This window comes from Astyanax mexicanus, chromosome 10 (assembly GCF_023375975.1).
Source record: "Astyanax mexicanus isolate ESR-SI-001 chromosome 10, AstMex3_surface, whole genome shotgun sequence".
Lineage (NCBI taxonomy): Eukaryota > Metazoa > Chordata > Actinopteri > Characiformes > Acestrorhamphidae > Astyanax > Astyanax mexicanus.
Window position 1 is genome coordinate 52,326,104 of NC_064417.1, and position 23,759 is coordinate 52,349,862.

Here is a 23,759-nt window from a genome sequence, read left to right on the forward strand (position 1 = left end):
GCTCCCCATCCAAACCAATTATGGACTGAAGTCATGGAGGGAGTTATTGGGGAAATTTGTATACTGTCTCTTTAATGAAGTTTCCCCCTTGTTACTCGCTCCGTATCCCTTCATTAGTCTCTCTGTGGATGGCCGTAGAGATGGAGAGACTCTATAATGAGTTCTCACAGGGACCAAAGTAGAGCACAGGTGGCACGTCCAACCTAAAATAAACCCTCCCTATATATTTATACGCCGACTTGTCCTGCAAGAGCGCTGGAATAATTGCCTATGCCAATTATACTCGGGTATTAATGGAGTAAAGCCGGACAGGAACAAAGGCGCGAATCGGTGTCTCTCGAACCGCGGCGAGAACAAACAGCGTACGCTCGGCGAGTCTCGCTAATATAATGTTAATTAGAGCGCCTTTTTACAAATTATCTCCTTGATAACAATGAGTTAAGATTTAATTAGTCCAGGAGCCAAAAGAAACGGAGGGGTTAGCGCAAGACGGGGGCCGGCGGTAACCTTCGCCGGGCCAGACTTCATCGGCTTCATCGGCTTCATTGGCTTCATCGGCGGGCGAATCTCAATCAGTGGTTGGTCGGCCGGCCGGCCATGCCTGCTAATTAAAAGCTTATCTGGCCGTGAAGGTAATTAGAGAGCGCGAGGTGAGACAGTACACAATACCTTTAATACCTTTTTTATTTACTGCCGATTGAAGATATTTTTCCTCATCAACTGATTGGAGGCGAACAGTAATTGTAAGCTGGTACGTCTGTTTTTAATGCATTGGACTGTGCACACCCTTAGAATTAAAACAGTATTATTATTATTAATATTATGATATCAATAATCAGTAATGATGATATCAGTAATCGGTAATGAGTTTGAAAATACTAATTTCCTATCATATCGAATAACAAAGATAATTTAAAAAAATGTGCTTCTACATTAATCATCATTGCTGCGTGTAAAGCCTGATTTGTATCACCAATGTTTCTGTCGAGACAAGAGCAAACAAGACAAAGGGGGTTTAACTACAATACTAATGAACCACTTCTGACAACATTTTTTACATTTAAATCAAGGGGTTTAAACACAACACTAAATAAACCACTTCTGACACCAATTTTTACATTTCAAAAAACGATTTTAACACAACCCTAAATGAACCACTTCTGACACAATTTTTTTACATTTCAATAAAGAGGTTTAAACACAACTAAATGAAACACTTGTGACACCAATCTTTACATTTAAAACAACAATAAATTAACCACTTCTGACACCAATTTTTACATTAAAATCAATGAGTTTAAACATAATACTAAATGAACCACTTCTGACACCAATTGTTACATTTAAATCAAGTTGTTTAAATACAACACTAAATTAAACACTTGTGACACCAATCTTTACATTTAAAACAACAATAAATTAACCACTTCTGACACCAATTTTTACATTAAAATCAATGAGTTTAAACACAACACTAAATAAACCACTTCTGGCACCAATTTTTACATTTAAGCCAATGATTAGAAGTCAATACTGTGTTTCTACAAAACCAAATATCAAAATATTTTAGTTATCAATATTTTCCTAAACCTCTGTTGTCACAGCATTGTAACCGAACCCCGTGCCGGTCCTGTGTGGTGCCCTCAGCATCATCCGACACCGTAATTGTAGTACAAATCCTGCTTTTTTCGGTTTCGCAGGCTTCAGCAATCCGCTGGCGTTTTCAGAAACCACGCCGGGTCACTGCGGGTTTTGTTTGAGAGGCTAAACCGAGCTCTCGCTGATGTGTCTTCAAGAGCATAAAATTTCACATTGATTCAACCAACCTGTCACTGGCACTTCCTCTTACAGTGGGTGAAAACTCGTATGGGATTTCGCAGCAGTGATCTCTTGTGGGGATGTGTTTGGTGGGGATGTGTTTGGTGGGGATGTGTTTGGTGGGGTAGGGCTTATCTCAGATCCTCAGTTTAGAGGAGGATGCTGTGCTCGGTGGAGATGAGTAGCATATGTTTCTGTTGGAGACGAGTCTCAGGCTAAACACTGGGAGTTAATGGTTCTCTTGGCAGGCTGCGGTTCGGGTTCCGCCGGATTGTCGTTGGAGTGCTTTTGTCTGATAGGGGTTGATGCTTACGGTTCCCTGTGGAAGAGCCATCGACTCTCTTTCTCTCTCTCTCTCTCTCTCTCTCTTTTATCTGAGTTTTAGAATGAGAGAAGTTGAGTCTGGCAAAGGACGGATTCTCAGCTTTCCCGCTGGAAAACAGCTGCATCTTACGAGCATACTGAGTAAAGACTCTATCAGAAATGTATTTCTTTTCTTTACTTCTTTATTTCCCTTCTTTCTGTTCTGCTTTAACCATGAGTTTGAAATGTGAATTATTAAATTATTATATGCAACCTGTTTCCCGATTCTGTTTTTAATCTGAAAGATACGAGTTGTACAGGACTAGTATAGTACGTGGCTTGAGTATGTGACTTGGGTAGCACTGCTGAAGTAAATTCATGATTAGAATTTTACTGCTGAGACAAATACATTGTGCTTTGTTTGTTTGTACGTCTGCTAGAGCATTAACATGTTAGATTAGTGTTGAAAATGAAAAAAAAGGTGCAATGTATAGTATAGTGTACTAGGACTAGTACTAGTATAGTATCTGGCTTAGGTATGTGACTTTAGTAGCACTGCTGAAGTAAATTTACGATTAGAATTGCACTGCTGAGGTAAATGCATTGTGCTTTTTTTGTTTGTTTGTGTGTTTGCTGGAGTATGATAAGTGTTGGAGTTAGATAAGTGTTGATGAAAACAGTGGCAAAATGAATAAATACTTCTTTCTTTCTTTCTCTCTCTTTCTTTCTTTCTCGTCTGCTTTAACTATGAATTTAAAAGGTGACTAATCAAGTGATTGTGCTATCTGTTTATTGTGGCTACCTTTCTATTTTCAATATGAAAGATACAAGTTTTACAAGACTATTATAGTATCTGGCTTAGGTATGTGACTTTAGTAGCACTGCTGAAGTAAATTCATGATTAGAATTGCACTGCTGAGGTAAATGCATTGTGCTTTGTTTGTTTGTCTGCAGGAGTATGATAAGTGTTGGAGTTAGATAAGTGTTGATGATGAAAACAGTGGCAAAATGAATGAAGACCTTCTCTTCTTTCTTTATTTCTTTCTTTCTTTCTTTCCTATCTGCTTTAAATATGCATTTAACTAATGACTAATCGAATGATTATGTGCTGCCTGTTTATTTTGGCTACTTGTCTGTTTCCAATCTGAAAGATACGAGCTGTACAAGACTAGCATAGTACATAGTATGTGACTTGAGTAGCACTACTGAAATAAATTCGTGATTAGAATTGCACTGCTGAGGTAAATGCATTGTGCTTTGTTTGTTTGTTTGTTTGTCTGCTGAAGTATGATAAGTGTTGGAGTTAGAAAAGTGTTGATGATAAAAACAGTGGCAAAATGAATAAAGACCTTCTTTCTTTCTTTCTTTTTTCTTTCTTTCTTTCTTTTTTATCTGCTTTAAATATGCATTTAACTAATGACTAATCGAATGATTATGTGCTATCTGTTTATTGTGGCTACTTGTCTGTTTCCAGTCTTTAAGATACGAGCTGTACAGGACTAGTATAGTATCTGAATTGAGTATGTGACGTAAGTAGCACTGCTGAAGTAAATTCGTGATTAGAATAGCACTGCTGAGGTAAATGCTTTGTGCTTTGTTTGTTTGTACGTCTGCTGGGTTATTAAAAATGTTAGTTTGAGAGAAGGACATACAGTATTTCTATTTCTATTCTTAATTGCATCTTTTTATCACACTGAGTGAGAAGAGACTCTCTTTCTTTCACAAATTCCTCTTTTCTTTTCTCTCCTTTCCTTTAATGCTCTGCTTTAATCTGTGACATTGAAGGGCGACTCTTGAAGAATCTTGAGCGTTGAGTGATTACTGTGTACGCCACCTGTTTACTGCGCCTTTCCTTTTTTCTCCATCTATTCGTTTTTAATTTTTACGGTCAACTGCTGCTACCTGCCTCTTTTCACCCCACCTCTTCTCCACCTCTTCTCCACCACCACGAGTTCAGTTCGTCTTCCCTTATAAATTTATATACATTTTTTAAATGCACAGAAAAAAAACAAAAAATCGTAGTGTTGACTGCCAGATGCCTTTGAACCGGGTTTTCTCAATATGGGTCAGAGATCCATCGCATGCAGATCGTCGAGGCCTTTTCATCTGTAATTGCGAAGTTAAAAAAAAAAAAAAGAAAAAAAAAAATCCCCAGGCGCTCTCTTAATTTCTTCCCTCTCGCATTTATTTATTTAATATTCATATATTAACATCTCTTGCGAAGTATGGCGAGGATGAAAAAGAGTATACACGTAATAAAAACACTCTAACACACTCCCCCCCCCCAAAAAAAAAAAAATATATATATATATATAAAAATAGAGGAAGAAAACCCTCCCTCCATCCCTCCCTCCCTCCCTCTTTTCCTCGCTTGCTCACTCGCTCAGAGATGCACTGTCCTCCCTAATGACTCCATTTTGAAGAGTGTGGTCAAACTGAATATGGAGACGAGAGGAAAAGAGAGGGAGGTGGATGGCGAGGGAGGGAGGAAAGGAGGGAGGGATGGAGGGAGGGAGGGTGGCACGCAGGCAGGCTGGCAGCTCTACATGTGCTCAGAAAGAGAATGCGAGTTTGCCTTTGAAAGCCCAGGCAGCTCACAGGGGTCTTTGTGTAAAATAACATTTCTATTGAAAGGCAATTAGTGGTTACGTTATTTTGGTTGCTGTATAATTGAATGCTTCTCTCTCTCTCTCTCTCTCTCTCTCTCTCTCTCTCTCTCTTTCTCTCTCTCTTTTTCTCTTTAACTCTAAACTCTAACTCACCCTCTCTCTCTTTTTTCTCTTTCTTTTTTTTTTAGACGGAGAATTATTCCATCGACTCCAGTTACGTAAACAGCAGAGCGCACCTCATCAAAAGGTAGGCATGAAAATTTAGTTAAAGTGGTTAAAGTACGTGTTTTTGTCGTGTTTTAAATGTCTTATTTCCTGTATAAACCTTTTGTTGTGTTTATTCGTTGGTAGTCATCACACTGCTCTACACTACCATTGCATTTTTGTGTTGGTATAGATGCAAATATCAACGGTTACATTAATAATAAGGTCCTACCACTAGTGGTCCTACCTTTTTTGAATGCATATTTTAATGCACTATTCCAGCAGGACAATGCTCATCCACACACTGCTGCTGCAATCATTAGAGCTTGTCTTAAAAAGACACTTCAGATACTATACAATGGCCAGTCTCATTTAAAATCTGCACCTACAAAGACTGGATTATCGCAGGACATCATTAGGAACCTCTACAACTCTCTACATGACTATTTTTTTTGTTGAGGATCCATAAGAATCCATATTTTTCCAGAAATAATTGCGATAAACGATACAGTTGTGAGATGGTTAAGTCAGGAAGAGGAAAATTAGGTGTGTTTTCTACAGCAGGATTTATACAGCAGACTTCTTTTGAGGGAGGAATCTGTAGCTACTGTCCATTGCAAACCAGTAGATGAGGGATATTTTTGTGCTTTTATCGCAGTTATGCAGGAACTAGCTTGTTCATGTTTTGCCGTATAGCACAAGCTAACACTAACCTGTGGTAAATGTTTTACGTAAGCATGGGGCGTGGCCAGCAACAGCTTATTTGCATAAAAAAGTGACATAAAAGCTCCTAAACGGCTCATTCTGCCTGAAATTCCGCCTGAAATTGGTTAAAAATAAAGCTAATAAGATCTCTATATAGGTGATTATTGGTGTAGCACTTAGATCTACAGTATTTTAACTTATGTTAAAAAAGCGTATATCTTATTTTTTAAGACTAATTAACACAAAAACCCATGAAAAATACAGTTAACCATTTCATATCAGTTTGTTCTTATGTAAATAAGCATGCAAGTAAGCACACTCAGTAATAATGATTAAAGTCATATTTATTGTTTAATATATTAGCAATATATATATATATATATATATATATATATATATATAAGCAAATATACCAGCATTTGCATGTTCTCACGTGTTTGTTGATATTATTGCTCCATGTTTACCACACACACAAGCTGTTCATTGTGTAATATATTTAGATTTGTTTGTTTATCAATAATTAAGTATGCCCCACACTTAAACAAGCAAGTCGTGATATTTAATATTTAATCCCAACATAAATTATTACATCAAATCCCTTATGAACATGTATGCAATTTGAATGCTAAAGGAGCCTTAAAGCGTAATGCGTTGAGTTCAATCCACAGCTTTTAAAGTCATAGCAGATAATAAAGAATTTTACTAGATTAGTTTTACTAGATTATATTGCAAATATAATCAAAATAAATGTTCAGGGCATGCTACAAATGTTTATGAGGCTTCTTATACGAATTTCCATTCCACCTTAAATAGCTCAACAATATGGGATATGTACTAAAACCAGAATGTAGCTTCTGCATTATTTAAGGTGGAATGTCAAATTTGAATACGAAGCTGCCTAATAAGAAGCCAACTTCAGATCAATAATTAAGAATCAAACTTGAGCTTCTATTGGATGGCCAAAATTCAGAGGCTCCGCCCCTCCCACACTACTTGGTTCTTGTTTCAACTGGCCACTCCCACTGACCAAACTCTTCAAAATAGAGCCAACCAGCACAGACTCAGATTTAGGTAGAATCAGGACTAAATTGGGACAAAAATGCGTATTATAACCCCGGGTTTAGAAAAGACAAGGCAAGACTTTACTTATACAGCACCTTTTATACACAATGGCAGTGCAAAGTGCTTTACATAAAGAAAAAATAACAACTTTAAAACATTTTGGATTTTATAGCACCTCAGAAACATTTCGGCAAATATGTTATATTTAAATAATTGCAATTCAGTCATTCAACATAAAATAAAAAAATAAAGAAACAAAGTGCTTTACAAAAGTAAAAACCTAAAAAAAATACATGTGAATGATAAACAGTAAATAAAATAAGGTCAAATTAACTTTTTAAGATCAAATGAAGTCAAATAAACAAATAGATCCAGAGGTCAATCAAAGGCGCAAGAAAAAAGACCTACTAGAGGAGCGGTTCTCTTGTGGTGAGAACGTGATCCGGTCTCGATCTGACCCAGCTATAAAATATATAAAATATTTATTTGACCTAAACTACTGAAAAAGTGCAGTTTAATCTGATATATATATATATATATATATATATATATATATATATATATATATATATATATTAGCCAGATAATATACTGCTATAAACAAATGCTGTCTCTGCTGCTCCATGCTGTTTACACACTGAGAGCGGTCTGTGCAGCGTTCACTGCTCACAATTTTTTTCTCTCGCTATATTTACTTAGATTTGCTTCCATGACAGACAGCTCTGGCCAATCAGAGGAGACGATGTGCTCACGAGGTTTATTGGTGCACATTTTGGTGCATTTAGGTTTATGCCTAAATATATATATATATGGTGTGAAACCAAACCAAACAGAGAAAGCTGCCCTGAGCCTGTGGATCTGATTATCAGTATCTACTTTCTATTATACAATAGATGGGCATGACTTTCAATATTATTCCTGGCCTTGATATCATCCATTGTGTTTTCTTTGCATTTGCGTTTTTTTTTTAAATAAGAATAAACGACAACAATATTTTAGATAAGAAAGTAGAGTATAGTATAATATAGTATGATAGAATCATTTAATAGTCATAATTTCCTAAAACATGATTGATTAAATGTTCATTGTTCCTTAAAAGGGTGTATATCAATTATTATGAATTACTATATATGATAGTGTCATTAAATTTTCTTAAAATTAGATTATTATAGCATATCGCCATTATTTCTGGAGCAGTGTATCATCTGATCATATACACAGTAGTCATTGTGAGCTGTAAAGTCCGAGCTGCAGTTTTTTTTGGATCATGTAGGCGTGGTGATGTTTCGGCTCATCGGTCCGAGGAATCAGAAGGAATTTTAAGCCGGCGTTTGGCGGGAAAGTCAGCGGGTGCTCCTCAGGAGAACACAGGCAGGGTATTGTACGTCGGTAGAGATAAGAAGAAAGGTAGGGCGTGTAATTTCCTGTTATGGAGGAGAAGAACGAGGAACAACGGACTGGTTGTCCTGGAAAGACTTGGCCGACATTCCGGAGCCCACCTGAAGCCGAGCAGGAGCCGAGCAGGAGCTGACGGGAGGACTCGGCGTGCCGGCGTGTCTAATGAAAGCCCCGAGATGCCCGCAGGACCCGAGACGCCCGCAGGACCGGCGTAGCGGCAGCGGTTCTGGTTCTGGTGGCTGGGCTTCAGAGCTCCTCTCTTTTCTTACCTGGAGCTACAGAGCGTTTCAGCGAGGAGGAGAAAGAGAGCGAGAGCTGCGTTTTAAAGCCCATTATAGCAATTTTGTCTCTTAAAACAAAAAAAGGGAAAGAAGTGCAGTGTTTACATAAATAAAGACTATTGAAGAGCAGCTCTGCAGCGCAGTACAAAGAGAAATCCCCCGCGGCTCCGGCGGACCGGCCGACCGGGACAGGTGCAATTAGACTGATAACATCAGAGTCTGCAGCCGCAGAGCCGAGCAGAGACTTCACCACCAGCCTGGAAACAACCGACTCTCTCTCTCTCTCTAACTCACTCACTCTCTCTTTCTATATATATATATATACATATAAATATATATATTAAACTGAAACACCTGGTTTTAGAGCACAATAATTTATTGTGGTGATGGACAGTTCTGGTGGAAACAGGAGAGTTGAGGTGCACATTAAATCCCGTGGTTTTATGTTTTTTGGATACAATCCGGGTTAGCACCCGAACATCCCTTTTAGACAGCTTCCCCCATCCACAGTTAATCCTGTTGGATGTGGTTGGTGCTTCTTGGTGGTATGCTGACATTACCCTGGATACTGTGGCTCTTAATGCAATATATATATATATATATATATATATATATATATTAATGTCTATTACCCTTCCTCTCACTCTCTTTCACTTTCTCTCTGTCTTTTAGTTTTTCTCACCACTCTCTCTTTCTCTTTCTGTCTCTCCCTCTTTCTCTTATGTCTCTTTTGTTTTTTTTTTTCTCAGTACTCTCTCTCTTTCTCTTGTTCTTGTCTTATTTCTCTTCTTATGTGTCTCTCTCTCACTCTTTCTCTCACTTTCTGTCCATATGTCTGTGTCACTGGTTCATGTCCGATACCGTTACCGCTCCCGATATCAATTATACACCATGTACGTCAATATTTCTTCCTTTTCTAAACTAAGCTGTTAGAATCTGGAGCACAACAAAAATCTCCATCCATTTTATGACCTTGTAACTCCTGATGGGAATTACCTACAATCTCACAATAAGGCGCAGTCAGGTTCTAGTACAAATAAACATATTATAGTCATCTAGAGCATTTATTTGCAGAAAATGAGAAATGGCTGAAATAACAAAAAGATGCAGAGCTTTCAGACCTCAAATAATGCAAAGAAAACAAGTTCATATTCATAAAGTTTTAAGAGTTCAGAAATAATCAATATTTGGTGGAATAATCCTGGTTTAAAATCACATTTTTTTTCATGCATCTTGGCATCATGTTCTCCTCCACCAGTCTTACACACTGCTTTTGGATAACTTTATGCTGCTTTACTCCTGGTGCAAAAATTCAAGCAGTTCAGTTTGGTGGTTTGATGGTTTGTGATCATCCATCTTCCTCTTGATTATATTCCAGAGGTTTTCAATTTGGTAAAATCAAAGAAACTAGTCATTTTTAAGTGGTCTCTCATTTTTTTCCCACAGCTGTATTTTGGATCTAGTGATTTTGGCCAGTATCAGATCGGCACACCCGTATTATCCATCCTCTATAAAAGCTTTCTAGAGGAACATTTTGCTTTATAACACAACCTTCCTCTAAATCAGTCCCAGACACTTTCGAACCCCCAGCCCGTCTACACTGATGGCTTTCTGAGTTCGATATTTCTGAGAGAGATTGAAACAGACCCATCATCCTAATAAGTCTTCCATATTTTCTCTCAGTTGATCTGCTACCAGCACAGTGTGGCACCTCTGATCTATTCCCAGCACTGACTCAGAGACAGAGCGAGCGAGTTCGGTCCATCAGCCTCTTAAAACAGAATCAAAACACGGTGTAGAAGTAGAGTAGAAGTAGAGTAGAGCGACGTGAGATCAGACAGAACTCAACGAGACAACTCCATCAATATATATATATATATATTAATGTCAGTTAAATCAGTTATAACATATACATAAACAATTCACATATACATAAACAATTTGCTACATTTAATTAGACAGTAATTATCATTGTAATTGATTGTTTGGATATTTTAGATTATTTTTTAAATTATATGATTTATATGATTATGTCCGTATTAGAATCCGGTGAATCTGGTGACATTATATATATATATGTATAAATATTTATACACTAATGTCTCTCTCTCTCTCTCTCTCTATATATATATATACTAATATCTCTCGCCCTCTCTCTCCTCTCTCTCTCTTGCCCTCTCTCTCTTCTCTCTCTCTCTCTATTAGTTTTTATCACTACTCTCTTTTTTCCTCTCTCTCTCTGTCTCTCTCTCACTTTTTGTCTATATGTCTCTCGCTTGATCTCTCTTTCTCCCTCTCATTCTCTTGCTCTCTCTTTCTTTATGTGTCTTGCTCCTTTTTTCTCTCTTCTCTCTCTTTCTCTTCTTGTGCCTCTCTCTTTTTTCTTTGTTTTTCTTACTACTCTCCCTCTCACTTTCTCTCACTTTCTCATCTCGTCTTTCTCAATCTTTTTCTCTAAACGAGACAAGTCCTTTAACGTCTTCTCTCTCTCTCTCTCTCTCTCTCTCTCGTCCTCCAGCACGTCCACGTTTAAGGACATGGAGGGGAACAGCCTGAAGGACAGTGGACACGAGGAGAGCGACCAGACGGACAGCGAACACGACGTGCAGAGAGGACACTACGCCGACACGGCCGTCAACGACGTGCTGAACATGACCGTGCCTCCAAACAGCTGCCAGCTTCCAGACCAAGGTAAGGGTTGCACTTCCTGTTTTAACTTGTTGTGACTCTGCTAAACAGGAAGCTCTTACTTAGTGGGCGTGGCTTGCACACTACTGAGCACAGGTTAGCGCAGGATACAGGGTCTTTCACCAGGAGGAACACTGCTCTGCAAAATCATGCAATAGCATCTGAGATCTGAGACGTGATGAGTGGTAGATACATTTTTGGTGATTATTGGTAAACAGCGAAATGTTTTTCTTGTACTGGTTGTATTGGTTGTAGCATTCACCAACAGGTACTACAGATATATGAATAATGAATGAATGAATCAATCAATCAATTGATTAATCTTTATTTTCACTCGGAAGTACATTGAGGACAACCCTCATTTTCAGTGTAGCCACAAATTTACAAAAACAGGAATTGACATGCCAATGAAAATGATGATAGTGAAAGAAAATTTTAAATAACAGTGAATAAAAGATAAAAATAGATAGACAGATTAACAAATCTTGAGGTTTCATTGATAAGAAATTAAGATAAAACAAAAAAATATATGCTAAAATATATTTACATAGTACAGTAAAAATATAATTAATAATAACACAGGATAATTAAAGAAACCAATTAAATTAAAATAAGTAAAAGTAAATTAATACAAATCCATTATGAATAGAATAATGACTTAAAAAAGAAATACAAAAAAATAAGAGAATAACTAAAACAAGAAATTGGAAGCAAGAAGTTAAAATTAAATCAGATTAAGTAAAACAGGTACATGCTGTCTGAAGGTGGTTAGATATTAAAAGAATTTTAGAGTTTTAGAGTTTCCTGTAGTGAATTCCAGCTCACTGCTGCTCTGTAGGTAAAAGCAGATTTTCCCAGTTCAGTAAAAAAAAAATATTGTAAGAAAGTGACAATGATGGTGGTTCTGAGCCAAAAGACTCCAAATCCCAGAAACCACACTTCTCTGTCGCACCTTTGTAGATGGATAACTAGTAATAGTAGATAACAAGACAAGGCATTATATAGGTTTAATAACTTGGGTTCAGAGTAACCTACAGATATGATACACATCATATAGCAAAGAGCAATGTAAAAATAAAATTGTGTGACTTATTTAAACCCAGGAGTACATTGTAGTCAAGTATAGAGCAATTTACATTTACAATGTAGTCAAGTATAGAGCAAATAGGAATTAAATTAAAAACATGTCAATCCAACTTAATTAAACATATGATTATATTTAAATAAAATCAAACAAATAAATTAAAATGGGAAAAGGTGAAAAGGTGGTTAGAGAGTAAAAGATCAAATCTGTAATTTCTGTAATGCTTGAAGGCAGTTGTTTTAAGAGCTTTGTAGATAAAAAAAAGACGTAAACTGTAGCACTGTGACATCGACCTGTTATCAACTATCAGGGAGTAATCCAGCTCAGAATAGCCGTTAGCTGCTCTAAAGCAAGTCGAGCCTGACTGTTAGCATCACGGCTAAACTTTTTCAAATCTGCTGCATTGGGATGCTGTGTCCCTGTTAGCATTGTGGTTTACTTAATTTAACAATTATTATATTGTATGGCAGCGCAATGTTAATGCATGGGTATGGGTAGAAGCAGAACTGATGAAGATGCAAAGATCACAGCATCACTAGTGTGAAAGCAGCTTATCAGCCTATCAGAGTGCGCGTAAGTGAGCAAGTGAGTGTTGTAGAGAGAGAGAGAGATGGAGAGAGTGATGGAGGGAGTGATGGAGAGTCATGAGGCTCTCCAGCATGAGCACAGCCCATTACCGGTCCATTAGACTGAAGGCAGATCGGCCTCAGATGTGCAGCGAGCGAATCTCACCTCAGCCAGGTGCTTTGAAGTTTCCCCTGCGTTAATATAGTAAGTAGGATCCGCCGCTCGCCGGTCAGGCTTTGATACAGACCTCAGTAACATCGCTGATGGACAGAAAGCATGTCGGCGGGCCGCCGCAACAGGCTCCGGACCTGCCTGAGTGACAGCAATTAGACTGACAAAGGTTGAAGGTGGAGAATCTACATATCGCGCGCCCTCATGCATTATTCACACGCTTCATTTAGCGGGAAATTAATGTTGATGTGTCTTTTTTGACTCCCATTTACCAAGACATCCGGTTTGCTGACACCAGTCAGTAGGAGGTCATGTTCGCTCTCAGCTTCTGCCACTCACTAAAGCCAGGTTCTGGAGTGATGAGGAGACTTTCACTGCAGCGAGAAAAGAAGAGAAAAGAAGAGAAAAAAAAGGGTTTAAGACGAAAGGCAGGGATTCGGATTTGGATTCAGAGCGCTTCTAAAAGCTTCAATTAAGCCTTTGGTACAATACACGACTTTTAAAGTCATAGCGGATTATTAAAAGACTGGGGGCCCTGTCTTATACCCTGCTCATTGCTATCTTACACTCTTTCCATCTGAATCGATTAAATGGCAGCAAATAGAGCTTCTTAGAGAATACTGTATATCTACACTGATTATGAAATGAGGTGTGTTCAGGTACATTTCTGGAGTTTTGCTTGTTTATCTTGGTAACAGAAAACACAGGAGCTCCACTGACTGAATACAACCTAGACAGACGCCAACAGTCAGACGTTCATCGCTATCTCAGCAACGCAGGCGCGCCGAGCCGAGCCGAGCGTACACCCCCACTTATTACACACACAACAGTACAAAATCAACTTTTACATCAACAATAAACAGAATAGTAAATAAAAAAAGCATTGAACATGTTGCTGATTGGTTTATTTCATGTTACACCAAAAATATGGTAAACATAATCATGATTATTTAAGAGAATTAGTGCATGCCTTTTGTGAGTTTCGAGCAGCGCAAGGTGTACTTTTCCCGCCATTATGATAGCAAAGACACATTGACATGCCCTAAATCAAATTGCACAGTTGTAGGATTGCCTATAGTTTGCTAAAATAGATTTTTATGTAAACATAAAGCACAACAGCTAGCTGATATTGATGTGTGCACCACTATTTGCATTAATCGAAAATGTAAAAGAAAATTAAACAAAATAAACAGCTTTGGTTGAGTTGTGGGTGGAACGGCATTGTTAAGAGTACTCTACGTGCAAGACTTTCGATTTTGACTTTTTGTATGAATTTCTGTTCCACCTTAAATGCTTAAGTGCTGTAGTATGAGAAACTTACTGTAGCTACCAGCACCAGAATATAGCTATGCAGCTGCTGCCACGTCTGCTCCCCTAAAACTTACACACTAGGCTAGAATAGAGCCAACCAGCATTCAGATCCACCTTAAATGGTGCGGCTGCATAGGACACATAGCTAACAGCACCAGAATGTAGTTATGCAGCTGCTGCATAATTTAAGGTGGACTGAAAGTTTAAAAAAAGAAAAAAAGAAGAAGCTACCTAATAAAAAGCCAACTTCAACTACAACTAGTACGGTCTTTAAAGTGTTAGTTTGACACATTTAATGTTTTATATATGTTCCCACTGATCTGAAACGTGATTGGGCAGCCAATAATCAATAAAATCAATAAGAGTCTCCAAGACTAGATCCCTCCAGCACTCAACTCAGCCAGACTCAGACTGAGAATGGAGGTTAAAATCAGGGTAAAAAAATCACATAGCTGAACTTTTTATGTTTTGTCGCTTTTCTCGACTTGCTCTGTCATGTCACGCAAAACATGCCTTTGATCTGCTTCTGTGATTCAGATCAACAAAAGGATGGCACTTGCTTTCAGGTGCAGACGGAACGACGCCGCAGAGATGATTAACGACAAAACGCCAGTTTTTCGAGAGTTTACCTCTTTTCGTGAATGACGAGAGTATCTTGACATTCTGTCGAGAGGAGGCAAACAGAGCCGCAAAAATATTTAGAGCCGGTCGAGATCATTAAAATCCAAATAGCCACACTCGAGCTCGGCCGTGCCCCGACTCCTGCCAGCCTGATAGGATAACTGCCTCACGCTTTCATAGCTCTCATCTCGCAGACTTGCCTGCGGAAGAATAGGCTAATGAGAGAGAAATGAAGAATAGAGAGGACAGTGCAGCGAAAACACAACCGCTACCAAACTATTTATGAAACAATTGTCTTTTTTAGTCATTTTTTTCCTCCATCCACTCTGGGTTTGTGTGGAAACTGGCAGAAGGACTAATTAGATTCAGTTCGCTCCAGATCAGGTGGCCTATGGCTTATTACAGCTGGCTAATTAACCGTTTTTTTTCCTACAAATGAATCTCAGGATGGGTGGCGGCTACCTGGCAACCGGGCTGTAGTACATTTGTGCATTTATTGAGGATGAATGGATGGATGGATCAGCAGATTTGTTCAATTATCATTATACATATTAGACTTAGACCTGCTAAGGTGGCTGAGCAGGTGGCTGGTGTGAGGTTAATGGTGTGAGGTGCAAGAGTCACAGCAGGAGCGCCAAAAGTTCTAGTGTAAGGTGGCTGGGGTATAGAGTGGCTGGCGTGAGGTGGCTGGTGTGAGGTGGCTAGGGTATAATGATGCTGATGAGGTGGCTGGTGTGTGAGGTAGCTAGGGTTTAAGGTAGCTGGTGTAAGGTGTTTAGGGTATAAAGTGGCCTGGGTATAAGGTGGCTGGTGTGAGGTAGATGGGGTATAAGGTGGCTGGTGTGAGGTAGATGGGGTATAAGGTGGCTGGTGTGAGGTAGATGGGGTATAAGGTAGCTGGTGTGAGGTAGATGGGGTATAAGGTGGCTGGTGTGAGGTAGATGGGGTATAAGGTGGCTGGTGTGAGGTAGATGGGGTATAAGGTGGCTGGTGTGAGGTAGATGGGGTATAAGGTGGCTGGGGTTTAAGGTGGCTTGGCTATAGTGTGGTTGGTATGAGGTCACTACGGTATAAGGTAGCTGGGGTTTAAGGTGGCTGGTGTGAGGTAGCTATTGTGAGGTAGCTAGTGTGAGGTAGCTGGTATGAGGTAGCTGGTGTGAGGTAGCTCTTGTGAGGTAGCTGGTAAAAGGTAACTGGTGTAAAGTAGCTTGTGTGAGGCAGCTGGTGTGAGGTAGCTGGTGTGAGGTAGCGGGTGTGAGGTAGTGGGTGTGAGGTAGCTGGTGTGAGGTAGCGGGTGTGAGGTAGCGGCTGTGAGGTAGTGGGTGTGAGGTAGCTGGTGTGAGGTAGCAGGTGTGAGGTAGCGGGTGTGAGGTAGTGGGTGTGAGGTAGCTGGTGTGAGGTAGCAGGTGTGAGGTAGCGGGTGTGAGGTAGCGGGTGTGAGGTAGCTGGTGTGAGGTATCTGGTGTGAGGTAGCGAGTGTGAGGTCCCCACATTATAAGGTGGCCATATATTCACTGCACAAGTTAATTTATGAGTATTTGTATGGTGAGGTAGTCGGTGTGAGGTAGCCAGCTCTTGTTACCCAGTTTTTTTAAGGTTTTTATTGGTAAACCTGTGAATTCCAGGCTCTTGGTTGGCGTTGTGTTTAAGCACGGTTCTTTGCCCTCACATAATAATGGAATATAATTAAGGAGCCGGCTGCCTATTGGTTCCTGCCCTTAATTATTTCTCAGGCCCACCAAATACAACATCACTTCCTATAAAACACAGGCTGACACAGCCCCTAGGCTCCTACTTGTGTAATTGGACAAATTAGAAAATCAAGTATTAGTGTATCAGGATTATTACTCAGACCCGGCCGGAATCAGCAGTGCTGAATGAAGCGGGAGTGAGATTAATTCCTTCTGTGTAGAATTCTGTGTGTTCGCTGCAAGAGTTAATTCATCAGCCGCGCTCTGCAGTTCCACGCACTCCGGATCAGCTTTTACTCCCCTTTTTTCTGCACCTCGGTTTGAATCCATTTCAGTAAGATGGATGTGCAGGAGGTGAAAATAGAGAGCTGAGATTCTGAGCGCAGAAAGCAACCGTTTCAGCAGCACTCAGCTCCGATCTGGCCACTGGCGTTAGAAGGTGACAAATAGCAGCTCCTAATGGAATTTGGATCCATATGCTGTATTATACTCTCTATTATCCAGCTTCTACAATCAGCGCAGAACAGCCCATTTGTTTTAATGAAGATCTGTAAATGCTCTGTAAACGCTGCAGCCAGAACTTTGCAGATTTGTCTTTATTCATAAGAGCTGAGGAGTTTTTACGGCGGTGCCGAGGCTCAGTGGTAATGAGGGAGGGTGATAATTGAGCCATTTCCACTATTAACCATATGTCAACCATTTCTCACTTCCGCAAAAAGTGATTTTCTTTGCTTTTAATACAAAAAAATAAAAAATTCTGTCCAAATTCTCTGTCAGAATATAAAGAAATGTTCAGTATTTGGATATTATTAGGAAGGGCTCAATTATAAATTACTTTTACTTATAATTTACTTATAATTAATAAGTTACTTATAATTTACTTTTAAAAGTTAGTGTTTGATGTGCACTTATAACTGAAAAAATAAAAGACAACATAAATTACATTTTAGCTTATTTATGTTAAAATGCTCTCCAAATTCTCTAAAAAAGGACAGAAATGTTAAGTATATAGATATTTATTGCAGGGGCTCAATTATTAAATGAATTCAAACGACTAAAAAGCTTTAGAAACGTACAAAAAATGAGGGATGTCTGTGATACATTTTTACACTTCTGCTCAGTGATAAAACTCCTGGATCCGGACTACAATTGTAAAAACAGGAGGATCAGTGGGGTTTTAGGCTTTTTTCTCGGTCACATGACATCATCACAGCGTTCAGTAGCTCCTCCATTTCCACACACTGTTGTGTTTTTAACGTGGATCTTTGTGGAAACGTGAGGCCAAACTGTAATTACGGTGTGTGGCATTGGACAAATAGCAATTTTATTAAACGCGAGGAGATGAAACTCCGGAGATGTGCGTCCGGACGGGACTAAAATTACCGGAGGACCACGATTACAGGAGTTCAGAGAAAAACAGTAGATAATTCAGCCTGTACTTTATTTCTCAGAGGACGTCTGACAGAAACACGTACATGATCGTTCTGGACAGGAATAAAATCACAGAGGATAAAAAAAAAAACATAAAAAAGGAAAATGACCCCAGAACCCCCTAAGAAAATAATCCAGTCTGGATAGGGCTTTATAGTGCAAAAAATACAAGTCTTACAACTAAAAGCAATCGATGGCCAAGCGTGTAGCACACGGATCTGCTCGTATTGCTGCAACAAAGCCGTACGCAATTACTTACTGCGCTCAAAACAAAAAAAACCCTGCTGTAATACCGATGTTGCGTTGTTGCCCAACTCTCAGCGGAACAATTTGCTTAAGAGCTGCTCTGTTACTTCTGTACTTATTGGCTATTTTACCACATTTGGCCGTGTTAAAACGAAGTGTGTAAAGTCAAGAGTCTGCACGCCAAGTGTTTGACACTGTTGGTATAATAAATTTAGACAATCAACTCTAATGGATTCAAAGCAAACAAACAGCAGGCAGAATTCCCAGTCAGGCCGGGAGTGGGAATAGGAACGCCGCGGTCGTTCCTCCGCCGGAATCCGCTCGGATCTGAAATCCTCCGCCGTTTACTCGCCTCTGAAGGGACCGGCTCTGATCTATGGTTTGCGTCTTCTGATGCCGTCAAACAGCAAACGGTTTTAACGCCAATTGCCAAAGGACACAAACAGAGAATCTGGATACACAGCCTCCCCTTTGTTTTGCTTTTTATGTTGTTTTTTCTCTCTTTTCTTTCCCCCATTCTTTCAGGAAACAGAGGCAGGAAGAGAGGGCTGTAAACTCCCTTCGCTTCCCGGGGTTCTCTCTCTCTCTCTTATTCTCTCTCTCTCTCTTATTCTCTCTCTCTCTCTCTCTCTCTCTCTCTCTCTCTCTTATTCTCTCTCTCTCTCTTTCTGCCGTGTAAATGTTTACTATTCTCACAACTCTCTGCGAAAGTTACCGCTGGCACTAGGGACATGGCGTTACCTCTGATTTAAGATGCTCTACCCCTCCTCCTCCTCCTCCTCCTCCTTCTTTTCTCATCCCCCTCTCTTTATCCTCCCCTCTTCCTCTCCTCCGCTGTGCCCCGCTGCTCTCCACCCGTCGTCAGAAAGCGGAAACATCGTAAGAGTGTCGGAAGAGTGTAGGAAAGGGGTTGCGATTGGGGAAAAGCTCTCGCTCGCTGGGCTGTAATCTCTATACACTATACACAAAACGCTCTATACACACACACACACTTATACACACACACGTATACACATACACACACTTCCCCTGAAACGCTTCCTCTATTCACTTTGATTCTATTACCGGCATCTGTCTGTTTCTCCACGCCTGAGAGATACGCTTGTTTTTACTGGGGAGATGCACTCAGCGCTTCATGCAGGCTGATACAGCGCATCAGGAACACTGCAGGTATTTTACGCTGAATGACTGAATGACAGTCGCTGTCATTTTAAGCTGCTGCGAGACGCTGAAGATGCCTTCATTTCCTGCGGGATCAATGCAGTACCTGCATATCTACCTGTGTATCTATTTGCGTATCTATCTCTCTATTAGAGTTTGTGGTATAGATACTACTGTGGCAAGCACAATATTAAAATATCGTTATATACTGTATTTCGATACTGTATGAAAAGTGATATTGCGACTGTTTAAATCCAATTTTAAGAAAAAAATCTATAAAAGCTGTTTAAAATACAGTCATTTTTAAATTCTTATCTAGTTAAGAGAGTTGGTTCGAACAAGAGTACACTAACGCCAATGTTCTACTAGGCAGGGTTTAAATACAACACAAAATGAACCACTTCTGACACCAATCTTTACATGTAAACTAACCTAATATATCTATCTATCTATCTATCTATCTATCTATCTATCTATCTATCTATCTATCTATCTATTAGGGCTGTATTTCAATACTGTAAGCAAAGTAATATTGCAATTGTGTTAAATTTAAATCAAATTTTAGGAAAACTAAGAAAAAAATACACTATTAATCCTATTTATAAAATCTAAATAAAAGAAAAAAATACTTTTTTCATCCAATAAGAACAGTGGGATCTAACAACAGAGTACTTGACTACTACCAATCTATAGATGTAAACTAATACTATCTATCCATCTATTGCCAGAACCAATTCGATATATCGTTATATACTGTATTTTGATACTGTAAGCGGATTTATATTGCAATTGCTTACATACAATTTTAGGAAAATGTAAAAAACATATTTATACTGTATATATTTGCATATTTATAAACTCTGAATAAAAGAAATGTTCACTTTTTACTTTTTATCACAAGTAGAATAGCAAAAAAAAGTACAACACTGTTGAAGTTCTAGTCGACAGGGTTTAAATGCAACAGAATGAACCACTTCTGACACCAATCTTTACACGAAAACTAATGATGATAGTAATGAATCTATACAGTTTTTAAAAATAAAACTGAAATTTTACAATACAAAATTACCTTCCTTCCTTCTTACCTACCTGTCCATCTACCTACCATCTGTCCATTACCTATTTAACCACCTACCTAATATCTCTAGTCATATATTAATATAAATGGGGAGAAAATGAAATATTGGAATCTATAGGTCAGATTACAGTTTCAGAAATGTTAAATCCCTGATAAAATCTAAAAAAAAAAAAACTCATGAAGAGTTTGTTCCGGCTACTGTGTTTGTAGAGATCTTCTTTCACCTGTAGCACACTGACTCTCCTTTAATCTCAAAACTATTATGAGAAATGCTATTCACATTACTGTACTGATGGCGGCTTCAGGCCTGCAGAAGTGTTGAAACAGGCTAAGCTAAACTAATGGTTTAGGTGTTCTCAGCGCTGCCTGTAAGGAAACCGAGGAGATAAACTGTGATGAACGGGTGGTGGCGTGGATAAGACACGGGTCTATCGGATCGGGTCTGGCGGTTCTGTGTTTAAAGCTCACTTGTGTTGAATTATACATCACAGAGGCCGTATAAGAGACTCCCCTGAGGACCATTGGAGTAATAGAGGACAAGGGCTGGAACATACAGCTAGCATGTTTCTCTTTTTTCCTGTTTTTTTTTACTGCTAGTCATGGAATAATATATTTGCTTTCTAGAACATAACGTTAGCTTTGCAGAATATTGATGCGATAAAGGATATTATATATATTTATTGCCTTATTTATTGCAGATAAATTCTAACTTCACTGTTTTACAGTTTTTTTTTTGTTACCATGACTGACTGCACTGTAGTAAAGAGCTGATCCACGTTTGTTTAGGTTTCATCTGAATAATATTTCTGTTTTTTTGCATGTATATTTAATATATTTTTTAAAATATATTTTCATTATTATTATTTATGTTACTGTCAGGGCTGTTTTTAAGGTCACATAACGAGGCTGAAACAGACCACACAGCATGTCTTATTAGAAATATACACAAATACACTGAATTTAAACGCATTACAAAGCTATTTATTTAATTATGGCAGATTATACCTTGACTCTAAACAGCAAGGGAGACGAGGAGGCGGACGCAAATTCAAGTTAATTTAATAAAAAAACACGAAAACAGATAAACAAACATACATAAAAAAAACAAAAAAACTAATGAGACAAGAAATAAATCAGAACAAGAAATAAGAGTCTATCAACCTAAACAGACGTAAAACGCACAAAAACCGACAAGCAAATTACAGAAAGAAAGGGGCTATATATATATTTATATATACACAAAAGTAAAAAGGGGCGGAGTTACAAATGACCAGAGGTGGAGAACACAGAGCCACATGCAAGAAAACACATGGCTAGGAAAACATATAAAAAATACATAGGAAAATAAGAGTTTCTTTATTTTCATTTATTTTTGCACCATGAGTGGTGCAACCATAAAGTTATCCCCCCCAAAAAAAGCAGTGTGTAAGACTGGTGGAGAAGAACATGATGCCAAGATGCATGAAAAAAAAATTCCACCATTTGAGTAATGACAGCAGCTCTGCATCTTTTTTTTTTGTTTTTTTTTTTTGCTTATTTTCAGTTATTATTATTTCATTTCTCATTTTCTGCAAATAAATGCTGTAAATGACAAAAATATTTTTTTATTTGGGGAGAAATGTTTTATTGTAATATTTGCTTTTTTTTTTGCTAGAAGCTGGAGAATTTGCTATTATTTGTTATTTTATAATATATTTTTTAAACATGTAGAAATGCCGCCAGCAGCCTTTTTTTATTTTATTTTTTATTTTTTTCCGAACACATGTAAAGCACTTGACTTTTTTTACGACAATTCTTTCTTTTTTTCTTTCTTTCTTTTCCCATTTATTAAATGTTTCAAGTCGAGCCCTCGGTGGCTGGTTGAAAGCTATTTGTAGCACCCCAACTGAGACCAAATAACCCATCATCAAGCTCTCTTTTTCTTTCTTTTTATCCCGAGGACAAAATTTCAGCAGCTCAATTTGCAGCTGCCGGGTTGTAGCATGTTCCACTCGGGGCGCCGCGAGCCCCAGGACTCCTCTATTCATCAGCCTGCCAGTCCCTGTGGGCACGAAGCTCCGCCTCTGCTCGGGGACGCCACACCACCTCCGGCGCTCCACGCCCAGCAGGGCACCGCGCCTCCTAATTGATTTTAAGTGACTCCCTCACTCCGTCTCGTTCACGCGAACTCACATTTCATACTGATGCTGAAAAACCTCGCCCCAAATTCAACATCGGGGAGGGTTTCTAATTTGCAGCTCTCTGATCACCTAATGAAAACGCTGACAGGTGTCAGAATCATCACAGCGGCGGCAGAGAGAGCGCCGAGCTGACAACCTGGCAACCCGGGCACCCGAGCGCCAGCAGCCGACAGAGAGAGAGAGAGACAGTCTGAGAGAGAGACAGGCAGAGAAAACGAAGAGACAGAGAGACAGAGAGAGAGAGCATCCCTGACAAGTTGATTTTTACCTTTTCTTCAACTTCAGCTCTGAAACCGATCCTCAGGAACGCAGCAGGTTCCCACTCTGAGTAATGCTAATATTTTAATAATCACTCAATCAGACAGACTTTAAGGGCGAATCCCATTTCTCCCCTTGGCCCTACCCCTTACCCCTACCCCTTCTTTTCGAGTGTAATCCTTCCCCTTGGAATGGAGTTACAAGGGGAAGGGGTAAAATCCTACCCCTAGGAATTGGGACAACCCTTCAAGCACCCGGTGAAAGGTGAATCTTATTGAAAATAGCCTCCATAATATACTAGAAATTGTATATCACACTGGTTCCCAACACTGGTCCTGGAGCAGGTAATGTGTTACAAAAACAATATAATGTGCAAGAATATGGGTCCTCAGTGACAGAGGAATCACTGGTATATCACAATGACGTTTGTCAATGAACAATAAATACATAAATAAATAATAGCACTGATTTATGACCAGGCTACTAGCGGTGGTGTGTAGGTGACCCTGCTGGGCTGATGTGATGATAGCAGTGGAGCGCTAAAGTTCAGTAGCCTAGCTGCTGGTTAACTAGTTAACTTTAGGGCATGGTATGTGTACAGAAAGGGGGCAGGAGGTGCAGAAATTAATTAATATTGTCCATTCCTTAATTCCTCTGTGATGGGGAGCTGAAATTAGCTCTGATTATTTTTTATTTGATTTATTTTTTCCCTTCCGCCTTAAATGCGGTAGCGCCTGCCGTCTGTTGCACCATTTAAGGTGGAACGGGAAAGTTAGCTAGCTAGCTAGCTACCGAAACGAACTACTAGCGAACTTTTTATGCTTGTTATGAAGAATTCAGCCATAAAACATCAAAACTACACAATAAACTAAGGTAATACAGTGCTAATCGT

General features: G+C 39.1%; 1 protein-coding gene across 4 annotated transcripts in view; it reads left to right on the plus strand.

Annotated features, from left to right (window-relative positions):
• Nucleotides 1–23,759, plus strand: part of pcdh19 (protocadherin 19) — a 149,329-nt gene that overhangs the window by 79,502 nt on the left and 46,068 nt on the right. For all 4 annotated transcript variants that reach the window (XM_015605691.3, XM_022683648.2, XM_007248791.4 and 1 more), the window contains exons 3-4: nt 4,919–4,977; nt 10,899–11,071. In XM_015605691.3, the coding sequence (XP_015461177.3) occupies nt 4,919–4,977; nt 10,899–11,071 (232 nt within the window). The remainder of the gene's footprint in view (nt 1–4,918; nt 4,978–10,898; nt 11,072–23,759) is intronic.